Source organism: Perca flavescens, chromosome 12 (genome assembly GCF_004354835.1).
Source record: "Perca flavescens isolate YP-PL-M2 chromosome 12, PFLA_1.0, whole genome shotgun sequence".
In the NCBI taxonomy this organism is placed as follows: domain Eukaryota; kingdom Metazoa; phylum Chordata; class Actinopteri; order Perciformes; family Percidae; genus Perca; species Perca flavescens.
Genome location: NC_041342.1, coordinates 34,626,891 through 34,644,993, shown reverse-complemented (window position 1 = coordinate 34,644,993; position 18,103 = coordinate 34,626,891). Strand labels below are relative to the sequence as shown.

The 18,103-nt window shown below is 38.2% G+C and overlaps 2 gene segments (V, D, J or C); both read left to right on the top strand.

Moving 5' to 3' along the window:
- Positions 1-10,239: 10,239 nt before the first annotated feature.
- LOC114565606 (T cell receptor alpha variable 18-like) lies at positions 10,240-10,761 on the top strand (the record flags this gene model as incomplete). The annotated part of the segment is given in 2 exon segments: positions 10,240-10,336; positions 10,427-10,761. Coding segments are annotated over 2 exon segments (381 nt in total), but the record flags the coding sequence as incomplete, so codon positions are not given.
- Positions 10,762-11,809: 1,048 nt separating this feature from the next.
- LOC114565611 (T cell receptor alpha variable 12-3-like) lies at positions 11,810-12,360 on the top strand (the record flags this gene model as incomplete). The annotated part of the segment is given in 2 exon segments: positions 11,810-11,951; positions 12,071-12,360. Coding segments are annotated over 2 exon segments (330 nt in total), but the record flags the coding sequence as incomplete, so codon positions are not given.
- Between the last annotated feature and the right edge of the window lie 5,743 nt (positions 12,361-18,103).

Sequence of the window (18,103 nt, the reverse complement as noted above, 5' to 3'; positions counted from 1 at the left end):
TCTCACTGCAGACATGAAACACTGGCTGACTAACATCCTGATTCTGACTCTCTGGCTAGGTAACTATTCAATCATACTGATTGTTCTCATTTAATCAATTATCTTTATCAATTCATCTCCTCCTCTGCATGTTCTCTTCTTCCCCAGAGTGTAAAGGAGACATAGTGACCCAGCCAACAGGAGATGTCATTACTACTGAAGGAGAGACAGTTACTCTTGGCTGTACATTCAAAGTCAGTGTTAGCTCGAATGCATATTTGTTCTGGTACAAACAAGATGTCAATGACTTCCCAATGTTTATTTTGAGACGTGATACCATTGGAACAGAAGATAATGCTCCAGAGTTCCAGATAGATAGATTTGATGCTACAATGAACACAACATCAGTTCCTCTGAAGATCCAGAAGCTTCAGCTGTCTGACTCTGCTGTGTACTACTGTGCTCTGAGGCCCACAGTGACAGGAAACACCAAAACTCAGTACAAAAACCTTTGGAGCAAAGACAACACAATACTCCACAACATCCACCAGAGGGAGTCACACACTGTTAAACTTTAATATTTTTCATGATGTAGTCTAGAATCACTACCTTAAAAGTGTAACTGAGAGAAGTGAAAATACAGAACTACGAGGAGACGGAGAGACTCAGGGAGGAGCTGAGCTGTTACTGAACTATAGAAGAGAGAGGAACTTCTATATTCAACAGAGATCAATACACAAACCATCAACATTACCTTTATTCAACATGCTGTCACTGCAGCATTGTGTGTTTTCTCTGCTATTCCTTACCATCCTCACAGGTATGTTAGATTATATAAATATATAACAGCTTGAAAAAAATAGATTTTTCTTATTGTGAATAATTTTTCAAGTCTTCTACGACATGAAATAACAGAGTAATCTCTTCTTTTAGGATTCAGCTGTGAAGGACTAACTCCAGTAGAGAAAGAAGAGAACAGTTTAGAAGACAGCTCTGTTACTCTGTCCTACAAGTACTTGGAATTGTTACCTAATGATAATTTCTTCTGGTATCGACAACATCCAGGAAAACCACCAGAGTTCATCATCTCTCATTTAGGAACAGGAGGAATATTGACAAGTCCAATCGCTGGACTGACAATTGAAGTGGAGGAGAAAATAATCCATATGAACATCTCCTCAGCTAAGGTGTCTGACTCTGCTGTGTACTACTGTGCTCTGAGGCCCACAGTGACAGGAAACACCAAAACTCTGTACAAAAACCTTTGGAGCAAAGACAACACAATACTCCACAACATCCACCAGAGGGAGTCACACACTGTTAAACTTCAATATTATGTAGTCTAGAATCACTTTACCTTAGTAGTGTAACTGAGAGAAGTGAAAATCCAGAGCTACGAGGAGACGGAGAGACTCAGGGAGGAGCTGAGCTGTTACTGAACTATAGAAGAGAGAGGAACTTCTATATTCAACAGAGATCAATACACAAACCATCAACATTACCTTTATTCAACATGATGTCACTGCAGCATTGTGTTTTCTCTGCTGTATCTTTACATGCTCACAGGTATGTTAGATTATACAGCATGAAAACATTTCTAAATATCTGCATTTGAATCATTTGAGCATTGTACAACATGAAATAACAGTCATCTCTTCCTTTAGGTATCAGCTGTGAAGAACTCACTCCAGTAGAGAAAGAAGAGAACAGTTTAGAAGGCAGCTCTGTTACTCTGTCCTACACATACTCCAAAGGTTCTGCTGATTATTTCTTCTGGTATTGACAATATTCAGGAAAGCCACCAGAGTTCCTCATCTCTCATCTGGAATCAGGAAAAATAATGCAAAGTACAAACTCTGGACTGTCTGTTTCAGTGAGTGAGGATAAAAACAAAATAATTCTCCAGATCTCCTCTGCTGCAGTGACAGACTCTGCTCTGTACTACTGTGCTGTGAGGCAGTGGTTTTCAACCTTTTTTGAGCCACGGCACGGCAAAAAAATCCCGCGGCACACCACCAATTAAAAATGACACATTGTAGCCTAATAATCAGAATCTGCATTTTTCCTTTTTTTAAATGTATCCATCACTTTTGCAGGCTTATATCGATGATCTCGGCCCTACTGCTTACATCCTGTCACTGCGGGATGCGCGCGAAAGGTGGCAGCAGGGCTTCAGACTAACTTTTTTCACTAGGAGAATAGTGGCCCCCAAATGAAAATTTTAGGGCCACAACCAAAAGGTGCTGTAGAAATAATGTTGTCTTGCCTTACAACCTCAGCCTATCAGTCAGTCACCAGGGCACAGAAACCACTGCTGTGTCTGCTCGGCTCCGAGGAAGTGTAACGTCAACAGCACCGCGACCTCTTTCGGCTCGCCATTAATATCATATCACAGCAAACACTGTCTGCTTGAAGTTATGAAAAACTGTAACCACACTTGAAACCACTTTATCGTTATTTCCGTGACTCACTGTGACTTCCACAAAACTGCAGCGCTGACGTAGTTTGCATCGTTTGCAGCTCTGCGTGTGTGCGAGTGTGTGCGTGTGTGTCAGAGCTCTGCTCTCTGTCAACTTTCAGAGATGACAGATAAGCTTGCGCTTACGCGCTCTCAGGTACCGAAATGTCAACGTTTAACGTGTAAAAAAAGGGGACAAATTTACTGGTCGCACACTCTAAAATTTTGGTCGCAAAATTACTGCCCTGCTGGCAGACAGAAACACAGTGATAGAAGAGGCTGTACAAAAACCTGAACACAGATATCTGACTACTCTTCAAAGAGGAGGGAAGTGGTATTCAAACCACCGCTTCATATCAGATGGATTCTGATTATTCCAGTTGTATCAGAGTCCCTGTTGTTACAGCTGATAATGTAACACTGTGGGAGGATTCACATGAGCAGCAAATCCACATCAATGACAAACCAACTGTATGAGACACCATGAGCTTCCCTAACAACTCCACCATATTTGAATTTGACCTCTTATGGCTGCAGAAGCCCAAAAGATACAAAATTGTCACTACATTACCAAGAAACATTCTGAAAAGTGTGTTGCAAAATTCTCGCTAAATTTATAGCCAAGCGCCGTGAGAAGGCCCTCTTTTACCTTGTGTTACCCGATCAAAATTGCATTCATGGAAGCTATAAACATTCCTTCTCCAACACTTGTTTGTCTTAGACAGAAACGCCTGAACTGTTATCCGTAGATACAGAGAATGTATTTGATTGGGTGAAATGGGACTTTAATGTTCAATGTTTTACACAAGTGGTATTTGGGGCAAATTTTATTTCATGGGTTATTAACAAGGTTGGGGAGTAACGGAATACATGTTACGTATTCAGAATACAAATTATGAGTAACTGTATTCCGTTACACTTACAATTTAAATAGTTGGTATTTAGAATATAGTTACGTTGTTGAAATCAATGGATTACATGACGATACTTATTTGTTTAACGAGTTTATTAACTCTCTAAATAAATTAAGGCAACTCCATGCATTTCCCAAAAGCCCCAATATAAAAATGAATAACTTAGCTATTTGCGTGATCACTGATAGAGTGATGGAGCCGGAAATGACATAACAGAGCCAGGGCAGGAATGCGTTTCTATCTTGGAAATTCAAACAGCATTTCATATTAAGGGAACAACAGGGAGAACAAAATATAACTGTGCTTTGCAACCTCTGCTTGCCAGCAACCAACCTCCTTTCAGCATCCAAATTACTCCACCTCCAACCTGAAGAAGCATCTTAAAGTAAGTTTTTTTTCTTTTTTACAGTTTTTTTGGATTTCTTAAGCACAATTTTCAAAACAGGGCCGTGTTTTCAAAACACTACACACAATTAGCACAACCACACACCCAATTAGCAAAACACCTTTGCAAAATGAAACACTCTTGCAAAAGCTATACACTAATTTATAAAAAACATATGTTGTTACCATATGAAACACACACCTTTCATTTGACTTAATTAAGTTTTAACCATATACACACTGCTGTTGCTAACCTAAAACACTTTTAGCAATTCTACTTCTCAGTGATTAGAGTACTGTAAATGAATTACACAGAGACATTTACAATAAGTTCACCAAACACTACACAAGACCAATGCTGCAGACTGAGGAAATATAATTTATTTCTCTCCATATACCCAAATCAGTCGACATGGAGAATCAACAACAAAACATGTCCCAGTTTTCATTCTACGACAGTAGTGTGCGTAACACTGTTAGCTCCACAAACAACAAACCTAAAATATTCTATCCAGTACAGGTTACAATCACAGAAAAAACAGACAAAACAAAAAAAAGATCTGAAAAAGTACAGAAAATACTAGACATTATGTCTTCGCCTAGCTGGATCCGGCCAAGAGAATTTCATCAACGTCACAGGAGATATCCTCGTTGGCAAGACAACGTGGGAAGAACCGTTTTGAATGTCGAATCCATCCTTGCACAGCTGCAGCGTAGATTTGGTCACAGGGGTCCTCCATGGCCTCAATGAGGGCTACCTGAGCCTGGGGCCTCAGTGAGGGGTACCTGAGCCTGGGGCCTCAGTGAGGGGTACCTGAGCCTGGGGCCAGAGATCGTAAACCCTTGCGTGAATATGGCCCCCTTCCTCCTTGTCGTTCTCGACCCTCAATCCTCATGTCCCAGGGAGGGGTATCAACAGTGCTGATATGGTGCATCCAATGAGCAGCTGATTACTGTAACTGGAGACAGACTTTCTTTGACCTGTTTCCTTGTCTAAATGTCCTTATGACAGATGCCGCTGTATATCTACTAAGATTTAGCTGATTCTTAGTCCAGTCTCCCTCAGCATCAATCCGTGGTTCACAACATGGTCCACTAGTGTGCTTATACCTCTGGCTGGGCCTCTTCCTCTTCCTCTACCTCCTTTTCCTCCTCTCACTCTCATTCTTCTTCTTCTTCTGACTCCTTCCATTTTGGTTGAAGGCAGGTGAACTTACCTGCTGCATTATATATAGTGCTTAAACCTGATTGGTGTGTCTACAATTTAGCAGTCATGTGTTTGCGTACCTGGTGGCTGTGTTTAATCACTTGGTTCATGGGTGTGTTCATTTGAAAGCCTTTGCTTTGAAATTGCAAGGAAGTGACATCATGATAAATTTCTGTGTCAAATGCATACAAGTGTGTTTAGTGTTTTGCAATCACTGTGTGTAATGTTTTGCAAAAAGTCTGAAGCTGACAATGTGCTTACAGTTGTGCAAATCTAGCCTAGTGTTTTGCTCCTTGAGTGTAAGGTTTTGCTAATTGTGGGAAGGTTTTAATTTTAGTGTGTAAGCAATTGTAAAAAACTGTAATTAGCCAGAAGTAGTCATCTGCTGTAGTTTTACTGGTCACCTTGCTATGTTATAGTTGACATGTGACTTTACATTCTCCTATGTGCTAATTTTCTACTATGTGCTGATTTACTAGTCCCAGAGAAAAGTTTACGTGGAAAACCCCAGCTTTAATGAAGAACGGACTGATACGCATGTATCTTGTCGACTTTCAGTTTTCTTAAACCTGTGAACCTCATTTTCAATGAAACAATCGCAGTTGTAAAAAAATACAACTTTAACATAATACAAAAGAGTGCCCAGGGGCTGGACATTTCACAGAGCTATTGTCCATGAAATAAATGATTTTCCTGACATCAAAATACAGAGTGAAGTATATAAAAGAATGAAGAAGGCAAAGATGATAATGATGTAATTCACGTGCATATTAATTAGCCATATGGATTTGTTGTGGTCTATACACCCATGGATTTACCGCTCCAGTGGAGAGGATGGTTTGTTTACGCAAGCAGCAAAGATTACAAGATTTGTGACAAACTAAGATCAACAGTTAAACTATGACCAGCTTTAATTTTTAGCTTGTTTGTGAAGATTCACTATACTGCAGAGCAGCATGATGTGTTTGTGTAACAGTGCGGCAATGAGAGAGGCTGCATGCAGAGAGCAGTTTGAAATATCTCTTCCTGCATGCCTGTTGAGCAGGTAGTCGCTTGTCGCTGGCAAACGGCCACTCCCATTGAAAATGAATGGAAGCATGTCACTTTTTCTCTGTTTCTTGTAGCTAATGTGATACAATGAGCTCTTTCCATTCTTCAACATGTTGATCTGCATCCCAAATAGACACTGAAACACTAGTAAAACTGAAATCACTGGTAATTTATATTCCATAACATCATAATTAACAGAAGAACTCAGTAGATTCAAATTTTAAAAGCTAAAATATCTACCAACTTAAATTGAATCAGAAGCTTTGCAAAAAAGTGATTTTGACCTCTGATGGCCTCAGAGGACCGAAAGATACTAAACTGTCACTTGGCAGTTAAAAGAACTAGATTTACAACCTAGCACATGCTCCACCAACCTGTCAAGATGCAGTTTACATCCTGTCTGTTCAAATCCATGCAATATATGTAGTGAAGACTTTAAAGGAATTTAATGAAGGTAGTAAAGGTGCTCTAAGCGATGTCACACATTTTTAAGGCTACATTTTTTGTCACATGCAGAAAACATCCACTATCCATGAGCTCCCTGTCCCCTGAACATGCTGTAAAAAAACGCAGTCTCCTTAGACAGCCCAGGCTCCACAACCTCCAACAAAAACAATCTGTGCCAACCTGCACCATCAAACATAACAAACAGTGTTCCAGCGTTCCAGCCAATAACCGACAAGAAAGATTTGGGGGTAGGTTTTGGGGTGTTAATGCGCGGAAGCACTAGAGAGGGGGAGGGGATGGGATGAGGAGGAGGGAGGGGCGAGTTAGTCTCGTTTTGTTTGAAAATACTTTGAATGTCAACAAGAAGTGATGTCATCCAACATCTCGTACCTTTAAGTGTATTTTTTTGCAAAACATGAATGCTTCACACAAATCTTCAATCTGGCAGCACATATCTATACAATCACCTCAGTTTTAAGACTAGTGTCACCAATCCAGAATACAACCAAATTTCTCCCCTTCTGTTTCTCAGTTAAGGAGTTGTATAATGGCCATTAAAGGACTACTGCAGAACAATTTGGTAACAGATTTATGACAATTACGACCCCTATAAATTGAGGAACAAATAAGGAACAACCTGAAATTTTCAATGATGACTACATACAACACAAGTTACACTAACAAAGGAAAGAGGCACAACATGTGTTAGGTGTAAAGTTGTCAGTAGGGGGAATGTGACGGGGCGCATGGCTACCATCACGGTAGCGATACGCTACCTATTTTCATCTCATAATACTGAGTGAAGAGGTTGCCTGAATATGTTTGTTTGACGTGTCTATATGTTCGGTTATTTATGCTGGTTTTATATTATCGATCATTTCATCAAAATTTCAATATTAATCCCATTGTTTTATGCGCAAATGTAACATCTAATACTGCGGTGATTAGCTATAACTATATTCATTTTTCCCATTGTTAAACCATACGGATTGTCACAAACAGCACCTGTCGAATCACGCAACCATATGTCTTAACTACGTATATTTATTGTGTTTAAAAGCTAGATATCTTGTGTCTTTGTTTAAGGAAATGATTAATCATGTACATGAGATTTAAATGTTTATATGTATTTTGCCTGTATTTAAGCTTTATCTACAAACCTGTGCCACCCCTGTATTTTGTATGTTGGTATGTTCCAATTTGAGGGGCTAGCGTCAGGCTAAATAGAGCCACGGTAGCATTTGCTTGAGAGAGCGGAAGTAGGACGTAAGTCTGTTGGATGTCCTCAGTGAGATGACTTGAATTAAGGTCAATGATTGAACTGTCATATATTTAGCTTAATTACTTGTGACTCAAGTCAATTTTTATTTTATGTTCTTGAAAGTATTTTTTTTGTTACTTTTCTTAAGTTTGTAAATTTTTATGTTATTTTTGCCTATCTGGCCTTAATTGGGTCAATGAGAATAAAAGCCCATCCTTTAAACTTTAATCTTCGTCTCAACCTGAGTGTAAACATCTGCTCACGACTACTCACCGCATCTACCCTCAACAGGGAATAACCCAGTGCTGTGAATAAGCCCTGTCACTGTGATCAGAGGCCTGTACTATGAAGCAGGATTTGGCGTTAACGAGCTAACTTCAGGCTCAAGGGTTTTCTGTACTACGAAGGTGGATTAGTTGTTATCGGGTTCAATCGTTGTGGTAACTCATGCTGAACACCTAACCTTGCCGGGAGCAGGTTAAAGGAACACGCCGACTTATTGGGACTTTATCTTATTCACCGTAACCCCCAGAGTTAGACTAGTCCATACATACCCTTCTCATCTCTTATTGGGACTTTATCTTATTCACTGTAACCCCCAGAGTTAGACTAGTCCATACATACCCTTCTCATCTCTTATTGGGACTTTATCTTATTCACTGTAACCCCCAGAGTTAGACTAGTCCATACATACCCTTCTCATCTCTTATTGGGACTTTATCTTATTCACTGTAACCCCCAGAGTTAGACTAGTCCATACATACCCTTCTCATCTCCGTGCGTGCTGTAAGGCTGTCTGACGGCTCCAGCAGCATCAGCCCAGCACAGATCCTGCAGGTAACTGGTTCCATCTAGTCTACTGCTCCCAGTAAGTGACAAAATAACTCCAACATGTTCCTATTTACATGTTGTGAGTTATAGAGTCACAGCGTGTACAAAAAAACAACGTAACATGAGACACAGTACTTGGGCTGAGTGATATGCTCGCAGCAAGCCTGTCTGAGAATATAGTTCCTGGTTTGTTTAATGGTTAGAAGATGTCTGTGTCTCATGTTACGTTGTTTTTTGTACACGCTGTGACTCTACAAATCACAACATGTAAATAGGAACATGTTGGAGTTATTTTGTCACTTTTGTCACAATTTGGAGCAGTAGGCTAGTTGGAACCAGTTACCTGCAGGATCTGTGCTAGGCTAAGCTAATGCTGGAGAGGCCAGACAGCGTTGCTACAGCACGCACGGAGATGAGAAGGGTATGTATGGACTAGTCTAACTCTGGGGGTTACAGTGAATAAGATAAAGTCCCAATAAGAGATGAGAAGGGTATGTATGGACTAGTCTAACTCTGGGGGTACAGTGAATAAGATAAAGTCCCAATAAGAGATGAGAAGGGTATGTATGGACTAGTCTAACTCTGGGGGTTACAGTGAATAAGATAAAGTCCCAATAAGAGATGAGAAGGGTATGTATGGACTAGTCTAACTCTGGGGGTTACAGTGAATAAGATAAAGTCCCAATAAGAGATGAGAAGGGTATGTATGGACTAGTCTAACTCTGGGGGTTACAGTGAATAAGATAAAGTCCCAATAAGAGATGAGAAGGGTATGTATGGACTAGTCTAACTCTGGGGGTTACAGTGAATAAGATAAATTCCCAATAAGTCGGCGTGTTCCTTTAAGTTGGAGATCAGAGATCAACCGGTGTGAAAGCACCGCCTACTGACCAATCAATACTCAATTGATAACTGCGTCACCATTCTTAGAAGATCAGGTGGAGCTTGGTGCAAGAGAGAGAGAGAGAGAGAGAGAGGTGTCCTCATAAAAGTTAAAACATTTAGAGACCGACAACCCCTTTAACATTCCCTGATGGGTATTTTTTATGAAATATATATATTTTAATGGGAGGGAATTACATATCGGCTTCTTGAGCCATGTGTCGCCAATGCGCACATCGGTTTGAATTATGTTTTTATATTTTTTATTTGCTCTTCCACTGCCAGGGTTGCAACTGAAATAATAGGCTAAGGCAACGACAGTTTATGGAAATTGTAATTATGGTCAGATCTTGGTCCTGACTGATGGGGAAGTGATATTAATAAGCGTTGTGATTTAAACATTTACAGCGTCGGCTATTTATTTATTTTTTTGCCAGATTTCCTTCCTGTTTTAGGAAGCAGCGACTGTATTGGGTTTTCCCTGTAAAACCGTGTCTGTGTTCTTCATATTTATGGAGAATTATAATTTGCTCTTCTTATATAATATGTATGCGGCTCTGGTAGATATTTGCGATTGGTCGTGGTGAACAACCACCGCCTCTTTTATGTGAACGCGCGCACCGCTGGAATGGGAAACCCTGAGTTGACTGAACTAGTTGTTAACCAGCATTGTAGTACAGGTCATGTGGGACTGCGGTTGTTAGGTTTGGTGAAGCCGGATTACTAAATGAAATCCAGGACAAGTTGATCTTGCTTTGTAGTACAGGCCTCAGGTCCCTCCTTCTAATCCACCAACTTAGTGTTGATGAAGACTAAACAGAGAGATCACAGCCTTCTTTATACTTGCTGTAGCTCAGAGTTACTCCACACTGCAGATATGAAGCCTCTGTTCATCTCAGTGTTGCTGGCTGCTATGAGCCTTGGTATGAACACAACTCTGTTTCTTTGATATCAATCCAACATTGATATGATTCTTTAACAGCACACTGATTCTGTTTGTTGCTGTTTTACAGAATGCAGAGCACAAAAAGACAACGTGCTGCAACCAGAAGGAGATGTGACTGGTACTGAAGGAGAGGCAGTAACACTTGGCTGTCAATATAACAGCAGTGCAACTAGTAATAATCTCTTCTGGTACAAACAGGATGGAAACAACAGCCCCAAATTCATTCTGATGCGCGTTCAAGGGGATGAAGGGAACACACCAGACGAGTTCAAGGAGAGATTTTCATCTACACTCAATTCCAAGTTAAGATCAGTTCCTCTGAAGATCCAGAAGCTTCAGCTGTCTGACTCTGCTGTGTACTACTGTGCTCTGCAGCCCACAGTGACAGGAAACACCAAAACTCTGTACAAAAACCTTTGGAGCAAAGACAACACAATATTCCACAATGTCCACCAGAGGGAGTCACACACTGTTAAACTTCAATATTGTTCATGATGTAGTCTGGAATCACTTTACCTTAGTAGTGTAACTGAGAGAAGTGAAAATCCAGAGCTACGAGGAGATGGAGAGACTCAGGGAGGAGCTGAGCTGTTACTGAACTATAGAAGAGAGAGGAACTTCTATATTCAACAGAGATCAATACACAAACCATCAACATTACCTTTATTCAACATGCTGTCACTGGATCATTTCATGATTTCTCTACTGTTTATTTCAATTATAACAGGTATGTTACATTCTGCATTTTCTATGTTTGTTTGCAATGTTTCATAAATGTAATTCATTTCTTGAAAAATTTGTAACAATAACAGAGTCATCTCTTCCTTTAGGTGTCAGCTCAGAAGAACTCACTCCAGCCGAGAAAGAAAAGTACAGTTTATAAGGCAGCACAGTTACTCTGTCCTACAGATACTCCAAGAAAATAAATGCTGATGATAATTTTTTCTGGTATCGACAATATCCAGGAAAACCACCAGAGTTTCTCCTGTACATTTCAGGACTTAGTTTTACGAGACCAGGAGAGTCTCTACAATCAGACACAAGGTTCTCTACAAAACTATCTGAAGAAAAGCATCTGGATCTGCAGATCTCCTCTGCTGCACTGTCTGACTCTGCTGTGTACTACTGTGCTGTGAGGCCCACAGTGACAGGAAACACCAAAACTCTGTACAAAAACCTTTGGAGCAAAGACAACACAATACTCCACAACATCCAGCAGAGGGAGTCACACACTGTTAAACTTTAAGACAATCACACAACATCTCAACCAACATCAGAAACATCCACCAAAGGTCTTCTTTCTCTTCACTGCTGTTTTATGTTTTTACCTTTCAGCAAAAGGTTATTCTCTGGCCCCGCCCACTGACATTTAACTCAACCAATGAGATTATTTCTGTCTCCAGAGCAGAAATGTTTGAGGAACTAAAAGCACAATCAGCTTGATGTTGAGAAGAAGGGCTGCACATCAGAGAGGCTGTTTAGTTTCTCATTCTACTGCAGTGGAAGAACATTGCTCATCTGCTGTCTGTTTGGCTTTAACAACTCCAAAGACATGTTGCTTTACCTGTTTTTACTTTTCTCTCCCTTTATAGGTGAGTGTTAGTACAGAGATCAAAGTCTGATATAACCTGCTGTATTAGCCAAATATTTCATAACTAGAGGTTTATCATTAAGTTAATGATAACTGACGTGAATAATACTCATTTTGCAGCCCTGGGTTCCATGAACAGCATAAAGCCAGAAAGTACTGAAGAACATGTTGCAGAGGGCAGAAACATCAACCTGACCTGTACATATGAGGGTACTATCTACAATATCCAGTGGTACCGACAATACCAGAGATCCAGACCAGAGTTCCTGCTCTACCTCACAGAGGGAGGGGTGATTCATCCAACTGGTTCTGATTTCTCAGCTCACATTGACAAGAGAAAGAAACGTGTTGATCTGGAGATCATCTCAGCTAAGGTGTCTGACTCTGCTGTGTACTACTGTGCTCTGCAGCCCACAGTGACAGGAAACACCAAAACTCTGTACAAAAACCTTTGGAGCAAAGACAACACAATACTCCAGAATGTCCACCAGAGGGAGTCACACACTGGTAAACTACACAGTTTTCATCATGTAGTCTAGGATTACTTTACCTTAGTGTAACAGAGAAGTGAAAATGCAAAGCTACGAGGAGATGGAGAGACTCAGGGAGGAGCTGAGCTGTTACTGAACTATAGAAGAGAGAGGAACTTCTATATTCAACAGAGATCAATACACAAACCATCAACATTACCTTTATTCAACATGCTGTCACTGCAGCATTGTGTGTTTTCTCTGATGTTTCTCTCTATTCTAACAGGTATGTTCGATTATACAGCATGAAAAAGTTATAGTCCAATAACATCTGAATGTCATCATGTATTGTCATGTATTAAGTAGGAGTCAGCTGTTAGTCTGATGACTTAATTTTCTCTACTTTTTTTCAGGACTAATAGCTGGAGACAAAATCTTTCCTGTAGAAGATGAAGTCAGTAAAAGAGAAGGAGACTCTGTCACACATAGATGTGAATTTGAGACTAATGACAACAATGTCTTACTTCACTGGTACAGACATCATTCAGAACTTCAGGCACCTCAGTTTATACTTTAGAAAGGAGCAAGAGACAACACATTATACAAATATATCCCAGATAACCGATATGAATCCCAAACAACAGTGAACTCAACTGAACTGACCATAAAGAGACTAACCCTGGCAGACACAGGTCTCTACTACTGTGCTCTAGAAACACAGTGATATAAAGTGTAGAAGAGGCTGTACAAAAACCTGAACACAGATATCTGACTACTCTTCAAAGAGGAGGGAAGTGGTATTCAAACCACAGCTTCATATCAGATGGATTCTGATTATTCCAGTTTTATCAGAGTCCCTGTGGTTACAGCTGCTAATGTAACACTGTGGGAGGATTCACATGAGCAGCAAATCCACATCAATGACAAACCAACTGTATGATGGTTCAAACACAAGACACCATGACAACAAAGAAATGGACCCTGACTGACCTACTAAATCCTCTTCATACCCTGTGGGCCATTAGGCCACAATGTTAACATTTTCCATGAACTTAAATGGGAAATCTTCGGGAAATCGCTTAACATAGCTCAAGACATATTGTATTGCCATACTTTAATTATCATGCATCCCAAATAGACACTGAAACACCAACCACTGAAGTCACTGGCTGTTTATATTCCATACCATCATAATTCACAGAAGAACTCAGTAGAATCACATTTTTACTGCTGAAGAGTTTCCTAACTTAAGAATTTCATGAAAACAGAAGCTTCCCCAACAACCTCACTATATTTGAATTTGACCTCAAAGTCTGCAGAGGACCAAAAGATACTAAACTGTCATTTTACATTCTAGAAAAATTCTGAAAAAAGCATAGAATGTAACATGTTGAAATATTAAGTCTCAGTTTATTTTCAATCTTTCTAAGAAGAAATATTAAAAGACATGTACAGTTTCACTCCAATTACCAAACAACGTGAATCTGCACCAGCTGTAAAACAGGAACCATGTCACCTGAAAACTACAAAGATCACTTCATATAAGACATGTTACACTAGGAAAGGAGAGAGGCACAACATGTGTTAGGTGTAAAGTAGTCAGTAGGGGGAATAACCCAGGGCTGTGATCAGGTTCCTCCTTCTAATCCACCACCTTAGTGTTGATGAAGACTAAACAGAGAGATCATGTAATGGGAAAAATTACATTTAAGCACAATTCCTTATATTTTTATGTTTTATTTCTACTTTAATTCTCTCACATTATTGAAAGACAGTTAACTGCTGAGGTGTCCAGTCTGCAACATTATGTGAGCACTGTTTGTCTGAACAGATAGGGGCTACAAGGTCACCCTAAAACTATCTCTAGTTTTCCCATGCCAGTTAAGATGTAACTGGGGGGGTGAAAGTCGTACAGGGAGGAGGAGGCGAAATGGCTCCGAGATGTCTGCATGTGTATCAGATTGCCTGTAAGAATTGTAGCGTCATAATAATCCAAGTGTGTGTGTGCTGTCACTCTGAAGGTGCATATAAGCCTGGTGGTTCTGTCCACTCATTTGAGAAACTGACTCCACACTGCGGCCTTTTGTGAAATCATGTTGCTCCTATTTGCAAATATATACAGTACAGGCCAAAATTTTGGACACACCTTCTCATTCAATGCGTTTCCTTTTTATTTTCATGACTATTTACATTGTAGATTCTCACTGAAGGCATCAAAACTATGAATGAACACATATGGAATTATGTACTTAACAAAAAAGTGTGAAATAACTGAAAACATGTCTTATATTTTAGATTCTTCAAAGTAGCCACCCTTTGCTTTTTTTGATACAGTAACTCTGCAAACCCTTGGTGTTCTCTCAATGAGCTATATCCATTCAGTGTGATTCTAATAACAGAAACATGGATACATAATGAGAGAGAAATGGATTTTAGTATTGAAGGTTATGAATTTCTAAGTCAGAACAGAATGAATAAGTATGGTGGGGGTGTAGCAATGTTTGTAGACTTAAATTATGGCTATAAAATGATTGAAAATATGACTATGGTGGTGGATGATATACTTGAATGTCTCACTATTGAAATTGTAAGGACAAAAAAGAAAAATATAATTGTAAGTTGTATTTATAGAACACCAGGGTCCAACATAGATGTGTTTAATAATTGGATGGAGGAGCACTTTTCACACTCAAATCAGAAACTTATGTTTGTTGGGGGTGATCTTAACATTGATCTGCTAAACCCAAATAAACATAAAAAGACTGACGAATTTATTAATACTTTATTTAGTATAGGTTTGTTTCCTCTAATAACTAAACCCAGTAGAATTACAAACCACAGTACTACATTAATTGATAATATTTTTTCCAATGAAATAGAAAGTAATACAGTTAGCGAATTAATGATAAATGATATCACTGATCACCTCCCAGTTTTTGTTTTTGTATTAAATAAAAATGAATATCAAAAAAATGAAGAGGATTTCATGTATTGGTTTAGTAGGGTAAAAACAGAGAAAACTATTGAAGTATTTAAAAACGATTTATTAATGCAAGATTGGAGTATCATATATAGACAGAATGACTCTAACAAGGCATATGATGAGTTTGTGCGAGTATTTCAAAAAGTTTATGATAACAACTGCCCGATAAAAAAAAATTGTAAAAAAAGAACGTACAAAGAAAACAAATGGATGTCTAAGGGATCACTGAATGCTTGCAAGAAAAAACATTTACTTTACAAAAAATGTATAAAAGATAGAACAAAAGAAACGGAGGATAAATATAAGAAATATAAAAATAAATTGATCGGTATGTAAACAGGATTATTACAACAAATGGTTAGATAGCAATAAGAATAATAGTAAAGGTTTATGGAATATTTTAAATAGTTTAATTAGAAATAAATAGAGAAGGATCAATACTTTAGAGATGAAGACAAAACTATAAATAATAGGAATACTATAGTCAACACATTTAACAAATTCTTTGTAGATGTTGGCCTGAACCTTGCTGCAAATATTGCAACTGTTGGAAGTTATAAATGCAAGTTAATAGACACAAATCCAAATACGTTGTTTCTTAAACCTGTGGAGGAAAACGAGATATTGGATATTGTTAGAGGGTGTAAAAGTAAAACCTCGACAGATTATTATGATATGGATATGAAGACCTTAAAATGTGTTATTGAAAGTCTCTGTAAGCCGTTAACATTCATTTGCAACTTATCATTGCAAACTGGTCAATTTCCTGATAGTATGAAAGTAGCTAAAGTGATTCCTCTGTTTAAGGCAGGAGATAAGCATCTCTTTACTAACTATAGACCTGTTTCCCTTTTACCGCAATTTTCAAAAATCTTAGAGAAGGTTTTCTCTTCTAGACTTGATAGCTTTATTGAAAGAAATAAATTACTCGTAGATAACCAGTACGGTTTTAGGAATAATTGTTCAACTTCACATGCACTCTTTGATATAATTGATGAAATAACTAATGCTGTAGACAACAAGAAATTTGCAATAGGGTTATTTATTGACCTAAGTAAGGCATTTGACACAATAAATTATGATATTTTAATTAATAAACTAGAACGGTATGGGATTAGAGGGGTAGCACTACAGTGGGTTACTAGTTATTTAAAAAACAGAAAACAATATGTGACAATAGGAGATTATCAGTCACGTTATCAAGAAATGTTGTGTGGCTTACCTCAAGGTTCCATTTTGGGTCCAAAATTGTTTAACTTGTATATAAACGATATTTGTAAAACATCTCAAATACTTAGATTTATTTTGTTTGCAGACGATACAAATATTTTGGCATTTGGAAACGATTTACAACAACTGTGTCAAATTGTAAGCTTGGAACTCAAACGTGTTAATAAGTGGTTCAAACAAAATAAATTATCATTAAATCTGAGTAAAAGCAAAATGATGATATTTGGAAACGGTAATTCCAAAGCTCAGGAAGCAATTGAGATAGAGGGTGTTGTTATAGAGCTGGTGCATGAAATCAAATTTCTAGGAGTTATTATAGATGACAAGATTACTTGGCACTCTCATATTAAATACGTAATCACTAAAATATCTAGAAGCATTGCAGTAATTGCAGTAAAAAAAAAGTAAAGCATATTTTAAACATCAAAGCTCTGCATACATTATACTTTTCTCTAATCTCGCCCTATTTACATTATTGTTCTGTGGTATGGGGAAGTACTTATAAAAGCACACTAAAACAAATAGTAATGGTGCAAAAAAGAGCTATTCGACTAATTCATAAAGTTGGGTTTTTGGACCACACAAACTCATTATTTTTAAAATCTAAGATCATGAAGTTTTATGACATTGTTGAGTTCCAATCGATACAGATGCTATATAAAGCAAGGCACAAATTGTTACCAAGTAAAATACAAGGAAGGTTCCAAGAACGTACTGGTGGTTATGAATTACGTGATGATTTAAACTTTAGGACGCAGAAACATAGTACAACTTTGAAAAGTTTTAGACTTACAGTTAATGGGGTGCATTTGTGGAATAAGTTGGAGATGGAGATGAAACAATGTCCAAATATCAACCTTTTTAAATATAGACACAAACTAAAGAGTTTTGACAAGTATTAAGAAGAAGAAATGATTAGCCATTAGGAGTATTTTTATCATTGGAAGTGTATATAATCCATTCTGTTCTGTTTTGTATTTGTTTTGATTGTTATATTGTTTGTTTGATGTTGTTTCGTTGTGTTGTTTTGTAATATGTTTTTTTTGTACTATTGTGAAATGAGAAATTTTATTGTATTATTTTATGGGGGGGGGGCGCTTATAAGCTCTTTTACTTCTGCCCTCTCCCTTTGAGCAGAATGATAACTGCTCAAATAAACAAATAAACAAAAAGCTTCATGAGGTAGTCACCTGAAATGGTTTTACCTTCACAGGTGTGCCTTGTCAGGGTTAATTAGTGGAATTATTTCCCTTATTAATAAAAAAGCAAAGGGTGGCTACTTTGAAGAATCTAAAATATAAGACATGTTTTCACTTATTTCACACTTTTTTGTTAAGTACATAATTCCATATGTGTTCATTCATAGTTTTGATGCCTTCAGTGAGAATCTACAATGTAAATAGTCATGAAAATAAAAAGGAAACACATTGAATGAGAAGGTGTGTCCAAACTTTTGGCCTGTACTGTATG